The sequence below is a fragment of the Chiloscyllium plagiosum genome, chromosome 5, assembly GCF_004010195.1.
Source record: "Chiloscyllium plagiosum isolate BGI_BamShark_2017 chromosome 5, ASM401019v2, whole genome shotgun sequence".
In the NCBI taxonomy this organism is placed as follows: domain Eukaryota; kingdom Metazoa; phylum Chordata; class Chondrichthyes; order Orectolobiformes; family Hemiscylliidae; genus Chiloscyllium; species Chiloscyllium plagiosum.
The window spans coordinates 85644252-85666822 of NC_057714.1; the positions used below are offsets into that span (position 1 = coordinate 85644252).

General features: G+C 40.7%; 1 protein-coding gene across 3 annotated transcripts in view; it reads left to right on the plus strand.

The window, feature by feature from the left end:
• LOC122550062 (protein adenylyltransferase SelO-like) overlaps positions 1-22571 on the plus strand; it is a 113654-nt gene that overhangs the window by 57575 nt on the left and 33508 nt on the right. For all 3 annotated transcript variants that reach the window (XM_043690538.1, XM_043690536.1, XM_043690537.1), the window contains 2 exons: positions 865-948; positions 12537-12666. In XM_043690538.1, coding sequence (XP_043546473.1) covers positions 865-948; positions 12537-12666 — 214 coding nt within the window. The remainder of the gene's footprint in view (positions 1-864; positions 949-12536; positions 12667-22571) is intronic.

The window sequence follows — 22571 nt, forward strand, 5'->3', positions numbered from 1 at the left end:
CCAGAAAGTAACACCGTCTTATTCCTCTACAAACACTGCCCAGGTTAAATTAATAGCTATGGCTTATATGTTAAGTTTAATCAAGAGACTTATCTCCAAAAACATATAATCAAGAAACAATCCACTATACTCACTACTGCAGCCTTTCTCTTGGACAGACTTAAAACAACAAATAACTTATCTGGTTCTGTGCTGTGAACTTTGCCCAACAGTTCCTCCAAGATTAGTTGTGAATTTCACTGTTTGTTAATTTTCCCAAATGCACTCCGATGTCCAGCGATGTATAAAATCAAATAGCAAAGGCAGAAACTGTGCAGGTTCTCTCTCTCTCTCTCTCTCTCTCTCTCTCTCTCCTGCACTATCCGTCACTATCCTCACCATGTGCTTTCTTTGTTTGCTCTTCTCCCTTTTAAAACTGCTGTTGTATTAACATCTCTGAACAGGTTGATTAGAAAAATAGGTATAATTTACAAATGTAGCAGGATGTTCACTGTGAGCTTTGATGATCGTGAATTGCAAAAGATGACGTCTTATGTGTAAGGAAACCGAACAATGACACAGAATGCACCAGATGATGTTTCTGCCTGACTGTCATTTTCTGTGGTAAAGCTACAAAGTAGTTGGAACGTCTAAATATGCCATCAATCACCTCCTTTATACACTATTTATAGTCACCTATGGATGTCACATATATTGCCTGTCAGACTTTGGAAACCACTACTTGTGTATAAATTGAGGGCTATTGTAAGCTTGAGGCCCACTGGTATGACATCTCTCCTCGAGGGTCTGTCTTACAACATGCTCTTCTTTTTCCTTTTTCCATTTATTTCTGTTAACTAGCATTTTCTGTTTTCTCTATTTCAGGTGTGTGTAATACAGACAACTTCAGTGTACTCTCTATAACATTAGATTATGGTCCTTTTGGCTTTATGGATTTCTATGATCCAAGTAAGTTTCTTTCTTCTTTTCAAAGCATTTATTACAACTGCACTCAAAAATACAGTGCAACATATTGACCCGTGTCAACCTTAGGACATCACATATAGCTGATTTATACTAAAAAAGTTGCAAGTGAGTTGTCTTGTGAAATATACTGTTGTATATTTCCATATTTTATATTATTTAAAAATGATGTTCATCTTGGCTGTCGAGCAGTGAAGGCACTACAATGTGTCTTGCAGTGTTAAACTAAAAAGGAGAAAATTATCTGGGATTTTTTTTCCAATGTTCATCAGTTCTAGATATTGTGCTTGTTATCATATTGGTTATGTATAAAGTTAGCATAAGGTGTGGTGTTCTTTCTCCCTGCTTCCTCCCCAGTCCCTCTGTAACCACGGACCCTCCTCAGTTTACTAATTACACTACCTGATACTCACTGTCTTAACCAATCATGTCAGATAATCACTTAGGTATATAGTGGAATGCTGAAATAAAAACAGTTAATGCTGTAAAAAAACTCAGAGTGTCTGGCAGGACCAATGGAGAGAAAAAGTTAATATTTTGAATGTTAATGAGATAAGCTTGCGAGGAACATACAAATTGATTGTAAAAGCTTATACAGGTATGAAAAAGATTAATGATGACAAATGTAGGTCCCTTACTGTCAGAAACAGAGGAAGTTATATTGGGGGACAAAGGGATGACAAATTAATCGAATACATATTTGGTTTTGTCTTCACAACGGAAGACAAAAGTAGTGTCACAAAAATGTTGAGGAGCATGGGGTCTAGTAATAATCTACACCCTAGAGTTCTTAAGGAAGTGATTGTTAAGAAATACTGGATATGTTGGTGGTTATCTTTCAAGGTTGTATAGACTTTGGAACAGTTGCAATGAATTGGAGGATAGCTAATATAACCCCACTATTTGAAAAAAGGAGGTAGAGAGAAAACAGGGAATTATGGATATTGGTAGTAGGGAAAATGCTGGAATCCATCATGAAAGATTTAAAAGCAGAGCACTTAGGGTCATAGAGACGTACAACTCGAAAACAGACCCTCAGTCCACTTCGTCCATGCTGACCTAAATTAACCTAGTTACATTTGCTAACATTTGGTCCAGCTTCATCTAAACCCTTCCAGGTTTAGAAGAGATGGATAAGGTGGTGGGGGAGCTTGGTTAATAAGAAATGAAAAGAGGATAGTTGTGAGAGTGATTTATGTTCAGATGATGTAGAATCAATTTGGGTGAAGATTAAAAAAGGTGCGAAGGAAAGAAGACATAAACAGGAGTAGCATACAGGCCCCCAAATAATAGCTATTCTGTGGGAATGGCTATAAATCATTAGTAATAGAAGCATGTAAGAAGAATAAAGCAATAATTATGGGTGACATTAATTTTCATGTTCATTGGGTTAATCAAATTGAAAAGGTTAGATACAACAACAAATTCATAGAGTGCATTAGGGATAGTTTCCTAGAGTTATGTGTCATGGAGCTAATTCAGGGAGCAGTTTAATAAATATAGACTAGTGAGCCTTATGTCAGTGGTGGGTAAATTGTTGGAGGGATTTCTGAGGGACAGGATTTGCATACATTTGGAAAGGCAAGGACTGATCAGGGATAGTCAACCTGGTTTTGTGTAGACTTGATCTGCAGCAGGTGGTGAGGGAACCAACAGAAGGGAAATATATACTTGACCTCATCCTTTACTACTCTGCCGGCTGCATTTCCGTGACAATATCGGTAAGAGCGACCACTGCACAGTCTTTGTGGAGACAAAGTCCAGCCTTTACATTGTGAATAACCTCTAGCATGTCGTGAGGAAATATCACAGTGCTAAATGGATAAAGTTAAAAATCTCACAACACCAGGATAATGTGGTGAGGTCACCTGTTATGTGACATAAACCCAAGGTCCCAGTTGAGGCCATCCTCATACAACTGGTTTATTTAGAAGCACTAGCTTTCAGAGCACTGATGCTTCATCAGGTAATTGTGGAGAAGGACCATAAGACACAGAATTTATAGCAAAAGATTACTGCAGTCATGCAACTAAAGTGATATATTGAACAAACCTAGACTGTTGTTAGGGAATTGGAGCTGGAGCTGGATGAACTACAGATCATTCGAGAGGCTGAGGGGGGTAATTGAGAGGAGTTACCGGGAGTTGGTCACTCCTAAGGCTCAGGACAAGGATAGATGGGTTTCAGTTAGGGGGAGGAAAGGGGACAGACAGTCAGTGCAGAGATCCCCTGTGGATATTCCCCTCAGCAATAGGTATTCTGTTTTGGATACTGCTGAGGGGGATGACCTACCAGAGGAAAGCCATAGTAGTCAGTTCTCTGGCACTGAGCCTGACACTGTGGCAAAGAAGGGAAGGGGGCAGAATAGAAAAGTACTCGTGGTAGGGGACTCGATAGTTCGGGGAGTCGACAGGAGATTTTGTGGTCAGGATCGGGATTCCCGGAAGATAGGTTGCCTCCCTGGTGCCAGGGTCTGGGATGTCTTCGATCGGGTGTATAAGGTTCTAAAAGGGGAGGGCGAACAGCCAGAAATCGTGTTATATACTGGCACTAATGATCTAGCCAGAAAAAGGATTGAGGATATAAAAAGTGATTTCAGGGAGTTAGAATGGAAGCTGCAAAGCAGGACGAACAGAGTAGTGTTCTCTAGTTTACTACTGGTGCCACGAGATAGCGAGGCGAGGAACAGGGAGTGGGCACAGCTTAACATGTGGCTGCGCAGCTGGTGTAGGAGGGAGGGCTTCAGATATGTAGATAATTGGGATGCCTTCTGGGGAGGTGGGACCTGTACAAGAAGAATGGGTTGCATCTGAACTGGAAGGGGACCAATGTCCTGGGTGGAAGGTTTGCTCGAGTAGTTCGCTAGGGTTTAAACTAGTATGGCAGAGGGGTGGGAACCTGAGCTATATACCGGAGGTGAGAGTTGATGCAGATGAGGCAATAGCAAGAGGTAGACCAGCTAGTGGGAAAGATTTTCCTGGGAAGGAACCAAGGGATCAGTTAAAGTGTGTTTGCTTTAACGCAAGGAGTATCAGGAATAAAAGTGATGAACTTAGAGCATGGATCAGTACCTGGTGCTATGATGTTGTGGCCATAACAGAGACATGGGTTTCTCAGGGGCAGGAATGGTTGCTGGATGTTCCAGGGTTTAGAGCATTTAAAAAGAATAGGGAGGGGTGAAAAAGAGGATGGGGTGTAACAATACTAATCAGAGAGGGTATCACAGCTACAGAAGCTTCCATTGTTGAGGAAGATCTGCCTACCGAGTCGGTATGGGTGGAAATTAGGAACAGCAAGGGAGCTGTCACCTCATTAGGGGTTTACTACAGGCCCCCCAATAGCAGCAGGGAGATTGAAGAAAGCATAGGTCGGCAGATTTTGGAAAAGTGTGAACGTAGTAGGGTTGTTGTAATGGGTGACTTTAACTTTCCCAATATTGTTTGGAACCTCCTTCGAGCAGAAGATTTGAATGGAGCTGTTTTTGTAAGGTGTGTTCAGGAGGGTTTCCTAACTCAGTACGTTGACAGGCCGTTGAGGGGAGAGGCCATTCTAGACTTGGTGCTCGGAAACGAGCCGGGGAAGGTATCAGATCTTGTGGTGGGAGAGTATTTTGGTGATAGTGACCACAACTGCCTCACATTCTACATAGCTATGGAGAAGGAGAGGATTAGGCAAAATGGGAGGATATTTAATTGGGGAAGAGGAAACTATGATGCGATTAGACATGAGTTAGGAAGTATGGACTGGGAGCAATTGTTCCATGGTAAAGGCACAATAGACATGTGGAGACTGTTTAAGGAACAGTTGTTGCGAGTGATGAATAAATATGTCCCTCTGAGACAGGCAAGAAGGGGTAAGATAAAGGAACCTTGTGGAGCTTCTCGTCAAAAGGAAGAAGGTAGCTTACATAAGGTGGAGGAAGCTAGGGTCAAGCTCAGCTCTGGAGGATTACAGGCAGCGAGGAAGGAGCTCAAAAATGGTCTGAGGAGAGCCAGGAGGGGGCACGAGAAAGGCTTGGCAGAACGGATTAGGGAGAACACAAAGGCATTTTACACTTATGTGAGGAATAAGAGAATGGTCAAAGAAAGAGTAGGGTCGATCAGGGATAGCATAGGGAACTTGTGTGTCGAGTGTGAGGAGGTAGGGGGAGCCCTAAAAGAGTTTTTGCTTTTGTCTTTACGAAAGAAACGAACTTTGTATTGAATGAAACCTTTGAAGAGCGGGTGTGCATGCTGGAATGGATAGAGATAGAGGAAGCTGATGTGCTGAAAATTTTGTCAAACATTAAGATTGACAAGGCTAGGCCCGGAACAGATTTGTCCTTGGCTGCTTTGGGAAATGAGAAATGCAATTGCTTCGCCACTTGCGAAGATCTTTGCATCCTCGCTCTCCACTGGAGTCGTACCTGAGGACTGGAGAGAGACAAATGTAATTCCTCTCTTCAAGAAAGGAAATAGGGAAATCCCCGGCAATTACAGACCAGTAAGTCTCATGTCTGTCTTCTGCACGGTGTTAGAAAGGATTCTGAGGGATAGGATTTATGACCATCTGGAAGAGCATGGCTTGATTAAATGCAGTCAACACGGCTTTGTGAGGGGCAGGTCATGCCATACAAAGCTTATTGAGTTCTTTGAAGATGTGACTAGAAAAGTTAATGAGGGTCGAGCTGTGGTGTGGTGTATATGGACTTCAGCAAGGCATTTGATAAGGTTCCCCATGGTAGGCTCATTCAGAGGTCAGGAGGAATGAGATACAGGGGAACTTGCTGCCTGGATACAGAATTGGCTGGCCAAAAGAAGACAGTAAGTAGTAGTAGAAGGAAAATCTTCTGCCTGGAAGTCTGTGGTGAGTAGTGTTCCACAAGGCTCTGTCCTTTGGCCTCTACTGTTTGTAATTTTTATTAATGACTTGGAGGAGGGGATTGGAGGATGGGTCAGCAAGTTTGCAGATGACACATTGGAAGGTTGAATTTGAAATCTGAGTACAGGATTAAGGATAGGATTCTTGGCAGTGTGGAGGAACAGAGGGATCTTGGTGTGCAGGTACATAGATCCCTTAAAATGGCCACCCAAGTGGACAGTGTTGTTAAGAAAGCATATGGTGTTTTGGCTTTCATTAACAGGGGGATTGAGTTTAAGAGTTGTGAGATCTTGTTGCAGCTCTATAAAACTTTGGTTAGACCGCACTTGGAATACTGCATCCAGTTCTGGTCACCCTATTATAGGAAAGATGTGGATGCTTTGGAGAGGGTTCAGAGGAGGTTTACCAGGATGCTGCTTGGACTGGAGGGCTTATCTTATGAAGAGAGGTTGACTGAGCTCGGACTTTTTTCATTGGAGAAAAGGAGGGGAGGAGAGGGAACCTAATTGAGGTATACAAGATAATGAGAGGCATAGATAGAGTCGATAGCCAGAGACTATTTCCCAGGGCAGAAATGGCTAACACGAGGGGTCATAGTTTTAAGCTGGTTGGAGGAAAGTATAGAGGGGATGTCAGAGGCGGGTTCTTTACACAGAGAGTGTGACAGCATGGAGTGCGTTGCCAGCAGCAGTTGTGGAAGCAAGGTCATTGGGGACATTTAAGAGACTATTGGACATGCATATGGTCACAGAAATTTGAGGGTGCATACATGAGGATCAATGGTCGGCACAACATCGTGGGCTGAAGGGCCTGTTCTGTGCTGTACTGTTCTATGTTCTATCTTTTAGAATGAGTTGCAGGTATCTGCTCATTAATATGTAAATCTCAAAACTTCTTTTAAGTTACATTCTCGAGATAACTTAAGGTTTTATAAATAGAGGTGATATCTCAGCTCAGACAATAAATTAAATGTGTGAGGTTAGAGTCTGTATGCCAATCTTGCGTCAGACTGGTTCTGTTTCCAAAGTGGAATTTACAAAATATTACATGGATTGACTGCCGGCATTGACTACCTGCAGATTGTGCATTTTTTGAGCAAAATAGAATGTATCTACAAATATAATTCTGAAAATAGAAATTCACCCCATAGACTTATTTGTGTGTGTGAGTGTGAGTGCACGTGAGAGAGTGTGTGTTTGCATATGTGCAAGCTTGGTAAAGTGTGTGTGAAGGTGATGGGGTATAAGCCTGTGTGAGGATGGGTGCTTGGGTTTGAGTGTGGGAGGTATGTATGAGAGCATGTGTATGAGAGAGTGTGAGTATGTAAGAGTGTGTGTGTATGTGTGCTTGTGTGTATGTGAGAGCGCGTTTATAGTGTCGTATGGTCATCTGTAGTGTGACCTGGACCCAAAGTCCCAGGTGAGGCCATCCTCTTAGGTACTGAACTTTGCACCGTCATGGGTACCGAACAAGCAGAGGCCAAGTTTGGTTAACACACACTTTACCAGGTTTGCACACATGCAAGCACACACTGTCTCACGTGCACTTACACTCGTATGCACATGTTTTCTCTCTCTCTCTCTCTCTCACACACATACATGTGCACATGCACATAAATATATGGGGTGAATTTGTATTTGCAGATGCATTCTAATTTGCTTAAAAAATGCACAATCTGCAGGCAGTCAATCCATGTAATATTTTGTAAATTCCACTTTGGAAACAGAACCAGTCTGACGCAAAATTGGGATACAGACAGACTCTAACCTCACACATTTAATTCATTGTCTGAGTTGAGATGTCACTTTTTTATAAAACTTTAAGTTATCTCAAGAATGTAACTTAAAAGAAGTGCTGAGACTTACATATTAATGAGCCAATACCTGCAACCCATTCCAAAAGATGAAAGACTTAACAGCAATCTAGGTTTGTTCAATATATTATTTCAGTTGCATGACACTGTAACCTTTTGCAATAAATTCTGTGTCTTATGGTCCTTCTCCACAACTACCTGATAAAGGAGCAGCGTTATGAAAGCTAGTCTTTCCAAATAAACCTGTTGTACTTAAACCTGGTGTTGTGAGATTTATAACTTTGTCCACCCCAGTCCAACACTCCTCCACATCAAGTGCTATATGGGATAGACTTCCAGCAACTCTAGACTGGTCATCCATGAGGCACTGTGGGCCACCAACAGCAGCAAAATCGTACTTCAGCGCAATCAATAACCTCATTGTCCAGTCAATCCCCCACCCAATCATTACCATCAAGCCAGGCAATCAATCTTGGTTCAATGGAGAGTGCAGGAGTGGATGCCAGCAGCAGCACCAGGCATACCTGAAAATGAGGTGTTAAACTGACAAAGCTACCAAACAGGACTACTTGCATGCCAAACAGCATAAACAGTAATTGATAGACAGAGCTAAGCGATCTCACAACCAACAGATCAGATCTAAGCTCTGCAGTCATAGAGCTGTATAGCACAGAAACAGACCCTTTGGTCCAACTCGTCCATGCCAACCAGATATCCTAAATAAGGCTTGTCCCATTGCCAGCATTTGACCCATATCGCTCTAAACCCTTCCTGTTCTTATACCCATCCAGATGCCTTTTAAATGTTGTAATTGTATCAGTCTCCACTACTTTCTCTAGCTGCTGATTCCATACACACGCCACCCTCTACATGAAAAAGTTGCCACTTAGATCCCTTTTAAATCTTTCCTCTTAAGCCTTAAATCTATGTTCTCTAGTTTTGCACTCCCCCACCCCAGGGAAAAGACCTTGTCTCTTTACCCTACCTATGTCCTTCATGATTTTATCAACCTCTAGAAGGTCACCCCTCAGCCTCCAACACTCCAGGAAAAAATAGCCCCTGCCTATTCAGCCTCTCCCTGTACCTCAAACCCTCCAGCCTTGTAAATCTTTCCTGAGCCTTTTCAAGATTCACAACTTACGTATCGAAGAGAGACCAGAATTGCACACAGTATTCCAATTGTGGCCTAACCAATGTCTTGTACAGCCGCAACATGTCCTCCCAACACCTATACTCGATTCAAGAACCAATAAAGGAAAGGAAATTGAATGCCTTCTTCACTATTCTGTCTACCTGTGACTCCACTTTCAAGAAACTATGAACCTGCACTCCAAGGTCTCTTTGTTCAGCAACACTCCCCAGGACCTTACCATTAAGTATATAAGTCCTGCCCTGATTTGTCTTTCCAAAATGCAGAACCTCACATTTATCTAAATTAAACCCCATCTGCCACTCCTCGGCCCATTGGCCCATCTGATCAAGATTCCGTTGTTCTGAAGTAACCTTCTTCACTGTCCTCTTCACATCCAATTTTGGTGTCATCTGCAAACTTACTAACCATATCTCCTATGTTCACATCTAAACCACCTAATATAGATGATGAAAAGCAGTGGACCCAGCGCCAATCCTTGTGGCACAACGCTGATCATAGGCATCCAGGCTGAAAACCACCCTCCACCGCTATCCTCTGTCTTCTACCTTCAAGCCACTTCTGTATCAAAATGGCTAGTTCGCCCTGTGTTCCATGTGATCTAACCTTGCTAACGAGTCTACCATGAGGAACCTTGTCAAATGGCTTATGACATCCATTTGATCATGTCCACTGCTCTGTCTTCATCAATCCTGTTCATTACTTCTTCAAAAAAACCAGTCCTGCCAAATCCAGCTTGAATGATGGTGGACAATTAAACAAATCACTGCAGGAGGGGGCTCCACAAACAACCCTATCCTCAATGATGGAGGTGCCTTGCACATCTGTGTAAAAGATAAGGCTGAAACTTTTGCAGCAATCATCAGCCAGAAATGCTGAGCAGATGTTCCATTTCGGCCTCCTCCAGTGGTATCCAGCATTAAACACACCAGTCTTCAGCCAATTCAATTCACTCCACGTGATATCAAGAAATGATTGGAGACAGTGGATATTACAAAGGCTGCGCGCAATAGTACTGAAGACTTGTGCTCCAGGACGTGCTACTTTCCAGCCAAATTCTTCCAATACATTTACAACACTGGCATCTACCTGACAATGTGGAAAATTGCCAGGAATGTTGTATACATAAAAAGCAGGACAAATACAAACCAGCAATTACTGCCCCATCAGTCTACTCTCAGTTATCAGTAAAGTGATGGAATGTGTTATTAATAGTTCTATCAAACAGCACCTGCTCAGCAATCACCTGATCAGTGATGCCTTGTTTGGGTTCTGCCAAGGCCAGTCAGCTCCTAGCCTCATTACAGCTTTGGTTCAAGCATGGACAAAAGAGCTGAATTCCAGAGGTGAGGTGAGAATGACAGCCCTTGACATCAAGGCTTCATTCCACTGAGTGTGGCTTCAAAGAGCCCTAGCAAAACTTGAATTGATCGGTATCAGGGAACAAACACTCCACTGGTTGAAGTCATACCTGGCATATAGGAAGATGATTTTGGTTGTTAGCAGGTCAGTCATCTCAGCTCTCGGATATCTCTGCAGGTGTTCTTCAAGGTAGTGTCCTTGACCCAACCATCTTCAGCTGCTTCATCCATGATCATCCTTTCATCATAAGGTCAGCAGTAGGGATGTTTGCTGATGATTGCACAGTGTTCAGTGCCATTCACAACTCGTCAGGCACTGAAGCAGCCCATGTTCAAGATCTAGACAGTATCCAGGCTTGGGCTGGGAAGTGTCAAGTAACATTCACACCATACAAATACCATGCTATGACCATCACCAATAACAAACAAATCTAACCAAGACCTCTTCATACTCAGTGGTGTTACCATCACTAACTCCCCACCGTCAACATCCTACGGCTTACCATTGACCAGAAACTCAACTGGATTTGCCAAATAAATGCAGTGGCTATGAGAGCAGGTCAGAGGCTAGAAATACTGCAGTGAGTAAATCACCTCCTGACTCCCCAAAGCCTGTCCATCATATGCAAGGCACAAATCAGGAGTGATGGAATACTCACCACTTGCCTGGATGAGTGCAGTTCGAACAACACTCAAAAGGTTTGACACCATTCAGGACTAAGCAGTCCACTTGATTGTCACTACATCCACAAGCATCCACTCCCTTCACCACCAATGCTAAGTAGCAGCAGTGTGTACTATCTACAAGATGCACTACAGAAATTTACCAAAGATCCTCAGACAGTACCTTCCAAACCCAAGACCACTTCCATCCAGAAGGACAAAGGCAGCCAATACATGGGAACACTGCCTCTTGCAGTTCCCTTCCAACCCACATACCCTCCTTCCTTCATTTCACTTGGTGATAATCCTGAAATTCCCTTCCAACTGGCATTGTGGGTCAACCAAAAGCAAGTGGATTGCAGTGGTTCAAGAAGGCAGTTCACCACCTCCTTCTCAAGGGCCACCAGGGGCAGGCAATAAAAACTGACCAACCAGGGACCACAACATCCCACAAAAGAATAACAAGAAAGGTTGTGGTGTGATAATATGTGAAGTACTGTGAACAGTTTTGGTTCCTGTATTTAAAGAAAGACATCACTTAGTTGGAGGTAGTTCAGAAAAGGTTGACTAGGATGATCCCTGGTATGGAGGGATTGTCTTAAGAGGATAAATAGGTTGGGGCTCTACTGACTAAGAGTATGGAAGAATGAGCAATGATCTCATTGAAGCAAATAGGATTCTTAAGGGGCTTAGTAAAGGAGTGCCAATTTAAGACTGAGATGGAGAGGAATTTGTTTTCTGAGAGGTTCTGAATCTGTGGAACTCCTTGTCACAGAGAGCTGGGGGACAGAGTCCTTGTGTATTCTAAGGCTCAGTTGGGAAATCCATGTTTAAGGGGAAGGGCAGGCAAGTCGACACAAGACATGTTGGATCAGCCATTGCCTTATTGAATGGTGGAGCAGGCCTAAGGGGTGAATGGCCTATATGTTCAAGTTACCTATGAACTTATGGCCTTATATGATTTGGACATTTTGAATGAGTTGGCAAATGCATGCCAAATAAAGCATAATATTGATATATGTGAGATTATCCATTTTGGTAGCAAAAACAAATGGTAGTAAGTAGCAAACAGGTGCAGCAGGTGAAGAAGAAGGCAAATGGTATTTTGATTAGATTACTTACAGTGTGGAAACAGGCCCTTCGGCCCAACAAGTCCACACCGCCCCGCCGAAGCGCAACCCACCTAGACCCATTCCCCTGCATTTAACCCTTCACCTAACACTACGGGCAATTTAGCATGGCCAATTCACCTAACCTGCACATCTTTGTACTGTGGGAGGAAACCGGAGTACCCGGAGGAAACCCACGCAGACACGGGGAGAACGTGCAAACTCCACACAGTCAGTCGCTTGAGGCGGGAATTGAACCCGGGTCTCTAGCGCTGTGAGGCAGCAGTGCTAACCGTGCCGCCCGTATGTTGGCCTTTATAACAAAGGATTCAAGTATAGCAGCAAGGATATTTTTCTGCCGTTGTGCAGCCCTTGTGAGACCACATTTGGGCTATTATGTGCAGTTTTGGTTTCATTATCGGAGGAAAATCTGAGTAAATTATAAGTCAGACCAGGGAGGCTATTCTTTGAGTGAACTCATCACATTCTGTGGTATAAGTTCATGGAGACATTTTTAAAAATTTACTTGAGGTCAAAAGATTGGGAAATATCTTTTTCTGTTTAATTATGCTCTTGTTAATAGCCATGTAAATAAATACTACTGTTTCATCTTCCAGATTTTGTGCCAAATACATCTGATGATGAAAGCCGATATAAAATAGGAAACCAAGCCAATGTTGGGAGATATAATCTTGATAAACTGCGGAACGCTCTGAAGTCTTTATTGAACCCTAAACAACAGCTGTTGTGAGTAGTACTTACAGTCTTCCATGCCAGCTGACATCCTAATGAATCCAGCATAGGATTTAGTTTATTTTCCCAGACATAATAAAATAACCAGGAGTTGACCAGTATTTTCCCATTTGAAATCGAGGCACCAAGTTTACAGAAAGTATTTCCTCTAAATTAAGGGAATTATAATTCAGAGCAATTTTAATGTTGTTTTAAAGCATTAGTGAGGTTAATCAAGAACTTAATGGATTGTCAACCCAGTTTAAAAACTAAAGAGATTGTGTCATGTATTATATCCAACAGCAATAATAACTTAAAAGTCATAGAGAGCTTCATACAGTATGGAAACAGACTCTTCGGTCCAACCACTCCATTCCAAATATAATCCTAAATTAAATTTGTCCTACCTGCCGACACTTGGTTCGTATCCCTCCAAACATTTCTTATTCAAATACTTCTCTGAATGTCTTTTAAACATTGTAAATGTCCGCATATTCACCACTTCCTCTGGAAGTTCATTCCACACACGAACCACTCTCCATGTAAAAAGGAATTGCCCTTGTGTCTTTGTTTAAATCTTTCTCCTCTTACTTTAAAAATATGCCCCCCAGTCTTGAAGTTCCCCTACCCTAGGAAAGGGATGCCTGCCATTCACCTTACCTATACCTCTCATGATTTTTTAGACCTCTTAAATTTATATTTATACTGAACTTATATTTATCATTGAAGCATTTATTTATTGTCATGTGTATTCAATATAAACTGTATTGAAAAGTGTGCACTGTCACCATGCATAGGCACCATTCACATTACCTTAAAATAAAAAATAAATTAAGATAACTTAAAGACAGTCTAACATTTCCTTCTCCACTGCTAGAGTCCCACCCAGGCTACACCAGCCCACACGATGCCACCGCCAGAATCTTGCTCTGGGCTACACCAACCCACACCATGCTGCTGTCAGAGTCTCACTTCAGGCTTTCTAGCCCATGCCATGCTGCTGCCGCCATATGCCAACTCCAGCCTGCACCATGCAGAAGCAAGATTCCCACTTTGGCTAAACTAGCCCACTCCATACAGAAATGAAACATCTGCTCCACGCTTCACAGGCTGGTGACTCTGTAGCCACGCTGCCTCTGAAGATATCACCGCTGCTCTGGAACCCATCAAACCATCCTCCTACAGAAGAGCTCTCTTAGAGTAATAGAGTCCTATAGCACAGAGATAGGCCCATCAGCCCAAACTGGTCCTTGCTGACCAAAGTGTCCATCCACACGAACCCCATTTCCCTGCATTTGGTCCATATCCTTCTAAACCTTTCCTATCCATGCATTTGTCCAAATGCTTTTTAAATGTTGTTAATGTACTCACTTCAACCCACTTCTGCTGCAGCTCATTCCATATGCAAACCACTCTCTGTGTAAAAATGTTGCCTCTCATGTTCTCTTTTATTCATTCCCCTCTAGCCTTAAATTGATGCCCACTAGACCTTGATTCCCCAATCCTGAAAAAAAACACTGAATGCATTCACTCTATCCATGTCTGTCATGATCTTATGCACTTCTCCCCTCAATCTCCTATGCTCTAAAGAAAAAAAGTCCTAGCTTATCCAAACTCTCTCTATAACTCAGACTATTGAGTCCTGGCAACATCCTTGTAAGTTTCTTCTGCATTGTTTCCAGTTTAATAGCATCCTTCCTACAGCAAAGTGACTAAAGCTGAACACAATACTCCAAGTGCGGCCTCACTAACGTCCTGTACAACTGCAACATAGCTCCCCAACTTTTGTACAAAGTGCCATGACTGATGAAGGCCAATGTGCCAAGAGCCTTCTTCACTGCACTGTCTATCTGTGACTCCACTTTCAGAGAATCATGCACCTGAATGCCAAGGTCCCACTGTTCCACTGCACTCCTTAAGGCCCTATCATTCACCTTGAAACTCCTACTTTGATTAGACTTTCCAAAATGCAAGACCTCACGCTTATCTATATTATTCAATTGCCATTTCTCGGCCCACTTCTCCAGCTGATCAAGACAATTTCTGATTATTTTTGTCACTGTCCACAATGCCTCTTATTTTGTATTGTCAGCACACTTATTAATCATCCCTTGTACATTCTCATCCAAATCATTTATCAGGTAAGTTTGAGCGAAAACTAAATAAAACGTTGTAAAATAACTGAGAGTCATAGAGAGTCATTGAACCATACAGCATGGAAGCAGACCCCTCATGTCCAACCAGTCCATGTCGACTATCATTGTAAAACATTGTAAGTCATTTCAGAGACCTTTGGACCATAATAAAAAATGAGGAGAGGAGCACAAAAGGTTTGCCAAGTAGTCAGGTTTTAGGAAGTGGGAGAGGTGGTGAAATTTAGGGAAGGATTCCTGGAGTTTAAAGCCTAGTCAGGAGAAGACAAGCTGCCAATGGTGGATAGAATGAAATTCAGGATGTACAAGAGGCCAGAATTCCGTGAAAACATTAGTGAAAATATGCTTTTGTTGCTAATTTACTTCTGGCATTCCCAAAAAATTAATTTGGATGTTTTACTGAAAATAATTATCCAGATTCTTTGTAGCTGTTTTTGTTATAATGTTTTGTCTGGAATTTGCTTTTCATTTGACTTGTGATTTATCTTTCTACTTAACTCTCTGCACACTCCTGGAACCCTTCTTACTGAATCTTCAGAAAAGTATTTGCCTAAATGCCACATTTGTTTGGGAAGTTAGTATATTTTTGTCTAATTTTGAGTAAACTGATTTCTTAACTGAACTCTTGTGAAGTAAATTAGATGTTACATGATCATGTTCTTTATCCCAAATTGTCAGATGCAGATGTTAATGAAACACCTTTTCTTGAAATAGTTTTCTAGTTAAGTACCAAATCTGTGGTGGATGCTGTTATTAAATTTACAGTTCCTCTTTCTGCATGACTTTAAGTGAATGAAGTACACTGCCTGATGTGGTCTCACCCATAACGTACAGCATGGATCTGCCACATGCTTGACTTTGCCAAATGAAACACCAGATGAGCGTCCTTGGCCTATTAATAACTCCAGCCTTCTGTTTGGTTTTGATGTGGGATTGCAAATGCCTCTCAGTCTGGTTACATATATTTCAGACAAGCCTTGTAACTTAAGTGTTCTGATAACATATGTTTACAGTATTAGAACGACACAATTTATTCCACAGGTTGAACATTTTTAAAATTAGATTTCATGGAAATTTCTCAGTTCCGTTTATGCAATCTTTTGTATTTCTGTTGTTATGCATAATTCTTCTTTTTGTTTTAAAATTATTTCTGCTCATCACAATGGAGAAGTAATTTTGCTACAGTTGGAAAATCATTCAGATATGCAATGAAGATTGAAACTGGACCTGCAAACTTATCTCTCAAGTACCTCCCTACTGACCTATCTCTTGTGAATCCAGTTCTAGTTTATTGGTCAGGAAAAAGGGAATTTGTTCCTTAGATTTGAGAATGGTTCATCGCATCAATACATACATTTGTTTAAATGATTGTTTATTTAGCATCAGAGTTTTTCACATATGTAAATCTCACTGCAGGTGGCTTAGTTCAGCAAAATGCCAGCATATAACACAGTAATTTACATACAAAACTGCAATAAAACCAAAAGTCTACATTGTCTGCATTCAGGCAGGTAAGGATTATCCCCTCCTAAGGTCTCATTTGTTTCTGGGGGTTCTCCAGCTTTTAAGGTTTCATCCCAGGGATTTTGCTTAATCCCCACTACTGTTTTCCAGCTAAGTCCCCTCATCCTACAACACCTTCTTATTTTTAAATTTCTCCCCTATTGTCTTATCTTCTCTAGCATTTGGCTTATTATAAGTGAAGCTCCATTGAACTTAGGGCAGTGTTATCATTTTTTTAAAAAAAATTGCTAAATTAGGAAAGAAAAGGTCCCACATTTAGGCAACAATTGGGTAATTTTACCTACCTTAAGGAATCTTTTCAGGCCAAAACTTACCTCTGTTTCTGCAGCTTTTTAAAAACTGTTTTGTCTGGGTGTTTAGAGGCGTGGGAAACTGATCCATAAAATAAGTGCTGTTTGCAGTTTAGGGAGAGTCAGAACATTTCCTCTAGGCTCAACAAATGTACTATTTTCTTTTATGCTCAGTTTTATGCCCTGTCGCGTCTGCAATACCTGAGATGACCATGACCATTTCATTGATTGTAATCATTCCTCTAAGTGCAATCTCTTCCCTCAACTGCAGTCACTTTTCAGTCATGAGTCTCTTGACTTAAGCACAATTTATTTCTCGACCAAGATGCTGACCACCATATCTTTCCACTGACTAGAATGTCTCTTCTCACATCTATCCATGATCTTGTTTCCTACTTCATCTTTCATGATCTCTCTTTCTATCCTTTTCACCAATCTTGATTATGCCTCCCTCTCTTTAAATTGTGGTCTCATGTCACCAGGCTTTCTAGCTAATGGTGAATAGTTTGCTGACTTAGACTGACTGTGGGTTGGAAAACCTGGTGAGAAAAGATTTGTTGAGGTAATTTCAATAGGGCGTATAAGAATGTTGTACTTTAGGAGCTTCCTGTGCAGAACTACCCTCCCTGTAAATATCAGGCCCAATGTTGTACCTTGGAAACAGCTTTATATTCTTAAAAAGCAATTTAGAAGGACCTTTATCTGGATTCAACCTATTTTATACTCGAGTAAAACTTGTGTTTATAAACGTAAATCGCGTGCAAATGCTCATATGTAGTATTTGCCAATTGTTACAATGTGGAGGTTGAGCCCCTTTGTTAATTAAAACCAAACACCCGGGAAAGCTCACCTCACCTCGTAATCTGTTAAAATGATTGTGTGAGTGAAAGAGAACTCTTAATTTGCACTATTTAAAGAAAAATGACAATTTATTTTCTAACTCTAATAGCGAACACTAAACAAAACTATTAACAAACTGAATACTCTTTCCCCTAACTAAACACTATTCCTTAACTGAACATAATTCTATCAATAAGCTGTTCCAATAACAATGATTAAACATTACATTATTCTAATCTCAAGTCCACACAGTCTCGTATGCTGTCTTCCTTCTGGTCTTTTGATTCTGCTGTCTTCTCCCTGAATCATCTTCTTTCTTTTTATGGGAATATTGTTAAAAGAAAAGGTACCTTTTGATAGGTAGTGCCATCTGATTTCTTTGAGATCTTTTCATTGTATATAGGTAGTTAGTTCTCTGGCTCCACGGCTCTACAGCAATTCCTATGCTATTCAGTGGCAGTTTCTCTGCTATTCAGTGGTAATTGCTCTGCCCAGTTTTCAAAATGCCCTGGTTTTATAACCGTAACATTGTTCCCTCTCATTTGTCCAATGTTCTCAGTGCAATAAATTCAAACTCAGTTGGGTTTTAGTGTCCAGGGCATAATTTAAATTAATTGGTTAAATTATAATTGTTGTCAAAACAGCAACCAAAACTCAGGTATCCACTTAACAGCCAGTTGTTACGTGTATCTTGAGCAGCCCATCACTAGCTGTTCTGTTCTGGCAGCTGAAGCTGTACTTTAAGTGTACTTTAAAATTCAAAAAACACTTTCAATCTTAAGGTGAACACACACTGTTTTGACTTTGTAACACAATGGACAAGTAAAACACTTAATGTGTGTATTAGAATAGTTTATAGTGTCCAGTTGTAGAAACATATTCCCCAACCAGGGACAACGGAGGCAGACAGGATTCAAGCAAGTGGTAGACTCTTATTCAAGCAGAGAGTTAATGCAGGGAAAGGGCCAAAGGATCTTCCCTGAATCGGGCCTTGATTTATGAACTCAATTATGCACTTAATCTTTATCTCAGATTGGAAGAAAGATCAATGACATGCTCTGATTTTACAGTACAAGCAATATTCTTATATATTTTGAGCTACAATGATTGCATACAACATGACCACTATGTCCTTCCCTCTTGCTCTGTAAACCCAATCCTATGAGTGACTTAGTCAATGATGAGCATTCCTATGGACAGCTCCAGGTTCCCATAATCCTGTGATGTTTAACAGACACTATAATCTCGAGGCATTGGGATCTTCCTATGCATCCTATTCATTCACATTCTAGAGTTACTAGCTATGTTTCTTTGGATGTCTCAGGCATGCTCTTATCAAAACTGTCTAGAACAGGCTGTTCATCCTGTTTATCTCTTTTCTGCCATTTAGTGTTTTAATGCTGGGACAGGGGGCTACCTCGTTGTATTTGTAGGTCATCTTGTGTGAACAGACATGAACCATTTTGATATGAGCATGTATGGGCCACCCCCCTACACCAGAGTTGAAATGGTGATTAAAAAGTTACGTAAGAAATCCCACTTCTATAAGAATTCAGTGGTTAGCTATTAAACTGACTTCGTGGGCAGACCTTAAACAAAAAAGCATTTGGAAAGTGAAATCTGAAACTGCATTCATCTCCACTATGTGTGTGTGTATATATATATATATATATATATATGTTCATATATAATGTGTAATGTAATGTTAGTGTCTATGGATGTTTGATCTTCTCACTTAATCGAAGTCGAATTTTCAGGTTATGTACCAAATGTTAAGATTGGAGAATTATGGGCAATTAGTAAACAGTTTTTCCAAAGCTCACTCATGGCATCTTAGTACTCTGAAGATTTAATCTGGGGAGTGCCAAATGTTAAACTTCTTAGAGCCAGTTGGTGAAGGAGGATATCACAGGACATCTTCACCCAGTTTTTGATTTATTCAGAAAATGAAATGCAATTTTCACTAAAAGTCCACCCCAATCTCAAGTTTGTACCTCTTTTTATGTGCATAAGTACTTATCTGATGAATACTCCCATTTGTGCGTAGAAGACTAACTTATACAATTAGCAGATTGTCCTTTTTCTTACTAAATAACACTTAACAAACATCCAGATGAGCAATACTTCAAAACAAAGCAAAGAGGAGAAAAAAATCTTCATGTTCTGTATAACACATTATATTGCTGGACACATCTCTTCTAGGGCCACCAGTAATCTTTTGGTACAAGTACTTCTTCTCAAGAAACAGTCAAATAATTGACTCTTTGCATCGAACCATTTTATTTTGGAATCTTCTTTAATTTAAACATCGGTTTCATGCTAGCAGTGTCAATCTTTAAACTTTTCTCACATATTACTCTTCTGGAGTGGACATTATCCCATAAGGAACATTTATGTATTCATTGTACTCCTCCTATAGAATTAATGCTAAAATATTTGACAAAACAATCCAGCAACCATTGTATTTACTCAAATCAGTGTTTCTCCAGCTATAGTATTTGTAGCAAGGCCTTTTTAGTTTCTTAACTTTACAACCCAAAATGCAATATTTGCTACATTCATCCACTAAAATTATTAAACCACCTCCATTTGAATATCCATCAGGAAGATTGGCATGCGAACCATCATACAAATAACTAATGCTCTTTAGATTGATAAATTCTTGATGTCACAAGGAATTAAGGGCTACGGGGAGAATGCGGGTAAGTGGAATTGAAATGCCCATCAGCCATGATTGAATGGCGGAGTGGACTCGATGGGCCGAATGGCCTTACTTCCACTCCTATGTCTTATGGTCTTATGGTCATGCAAGGATGGAAATTTGAATATACCTTTCTCCATTTTTGATACTTTAATGTTTTATTTTTCATTAAAACAACCTTAACCTGAGGATTGTTGATTCAAAGTCATTCCAAATATTTTTTGCTTCATGTTTATGTGGAGTTGTCGGTGTTGGACTGGGGTGGACAAAGTTAAAAATCACACAACACCAGGTTATAGTCCAACAGCTTTGTTCGGAAGTACAAGCTTTCAGAGCGCTGCTCCTTCGTTAGGTATCTGACAGAGGAGCAGTGCTTCAAAAGCTTGTACTTCCAAATAAACCTGCTAGACTACAACCTGGTATTGTGTGATTTTTAACTTTGCTTAATGTTATGAAGGAGGTCTAAAATTTTGATTCAGCAACTGTGGAAGAATGCTAATATAGTTCCAAAACAAGGCGCTATGTGGATTGGAAAGGAATTTGCAAGTAATGGTTTCCTATGCACCAACTGCCCTGTCTTTTCAAGCAGTACTGATTTCAGATATGGATATTACTATCAGGCTTATTCTGCATTGCACCTTGTCGATGGTACATACTGCTACCACTGTTTATTCGTGGTGAAAGAAGTGAATGGTAAAGCTGGTAGCTGGATTTCTAATCAAGTGGACCTCTTTGTCCTGGATGGGGTTGAATCTGGATGGTTCAATATTGTTGAGGCTGCAACTATCCAGGCAAGTGGAGAGTAAATGATCACACTCTTGACTTGTAATTTGTAGATGGTGGACTGGCATTGGACAGCGATAAGGTAAATTACTAGTCACAGAATTCCTAGCCTCAGACTTGATTTCACAACCACAGTCTTTACATGTTTGATCTGTCACTAATCTTTATGGAAATGTGCATTTTTTCTTTCAATTTAATATTATCTTTATTTCTTCTTTAGAAAACCAGGGTGCACCCTTCACCTAGAGTCTTTCTTACTTACTGGAATGTATGCTTGTGAGTGTTATGTTATGTAATGTCTCCTTAAATGTCTTTAAGTAGCCAGCTCTATTTTCATATCATCACAACTGCCCTTATTTTAGTTTAAAACATTAGTCTTAGACCTTCAGTTCTTTACCTCAACTGAATGTGTAATTCAGTCATGTTACGATCTCTACTATCTAAGGGCATTTTGACAACGAGGCTATTATTTACCAGATCTAAAACATTCTATCCTCTGCTTGTCACCAAAATGTGCTGCTGTAAGAAACTATTCGAAGAGCACTATACAAACTAATCTTCCAGGCACTGTGAGCCAGTTGGATTTGTCCAATCTTTATGTACATTAAAAACACAATTATTGCTATACCTTCACAAGCACCCACTAGTTCTTGGGGTATAGCCTGTTTTACAGTGGTTACTGTGGGGGGCCTAAAGCTACTCCCACAAGTGACCAAGTAACTTTTTTATCTCTACCTAAACTGATTTTATATCTTGATCTTTAGAACTCAAGTCATCTCTCTGTATTATGCTAATGTCATCCTTAATTAACAGAGCTATCTCTACACCTTTTCGTAGATTCCTGCTCTTCCATAATGTTTTGTATTCTTGAATATTTAGTTCCAATCTTTGTCATCTTGCAGCCATTTCTCTGTAACTCATGTCTTGCCGCTTATGGAAGTAGGTTTGCTTCAGTATTGAAAAAAACAGAAAATGATGCTGAAAATTGTGCAATCATCAGCAAACATCCTTATTTCTGACTTTATGATAGAAGGGATGTCTTGATGAAGCACCTAAAGATGGGACATGATCTTGAGGAACACCACTAGGATATCCAGGGATGAGATCATTGACCTGGAACAACCACAATTTTCTTTTGTGCAGAGTATGAATCTAAATACTGAATAGTTTCCCCATGATTTAGATTGACCAGTTTTCTAGGGTCCCTTGACCCAAGGTACCGCATTCAGTCAAATGCTGCCTTGGCATCAAGGGCTATAACCTTTACCTGGCATCTTATGTTCAGCTCTTCTGTTCATAATTGTACTAAGGTCAGGAGATATGGCCCTGATAGAACCAGCTGTGTATTAGATATTTAATTGTTTCTTTCAGAGGATGTACCAAGTATTTGGTGCTCATTTCTCATTGCCCTTGAATTCAGTAAAGATGCTGGTGTTGGACTGGGGTGGACAAGGTGAGAAGTCACACGACACCAACTTATAATCCAGTAGGTTTATTTGAAATCATAAGCTTTCAGAGCATTGCTCCTTTACCTGACCTTGAACTGAGTGACGGGGCAGCACGGTGGCTCAGTGGTTAGCACTGCTGCCTCACAGCACCAGGGATCCAGGTTCAATTCCAGCCTTGGGC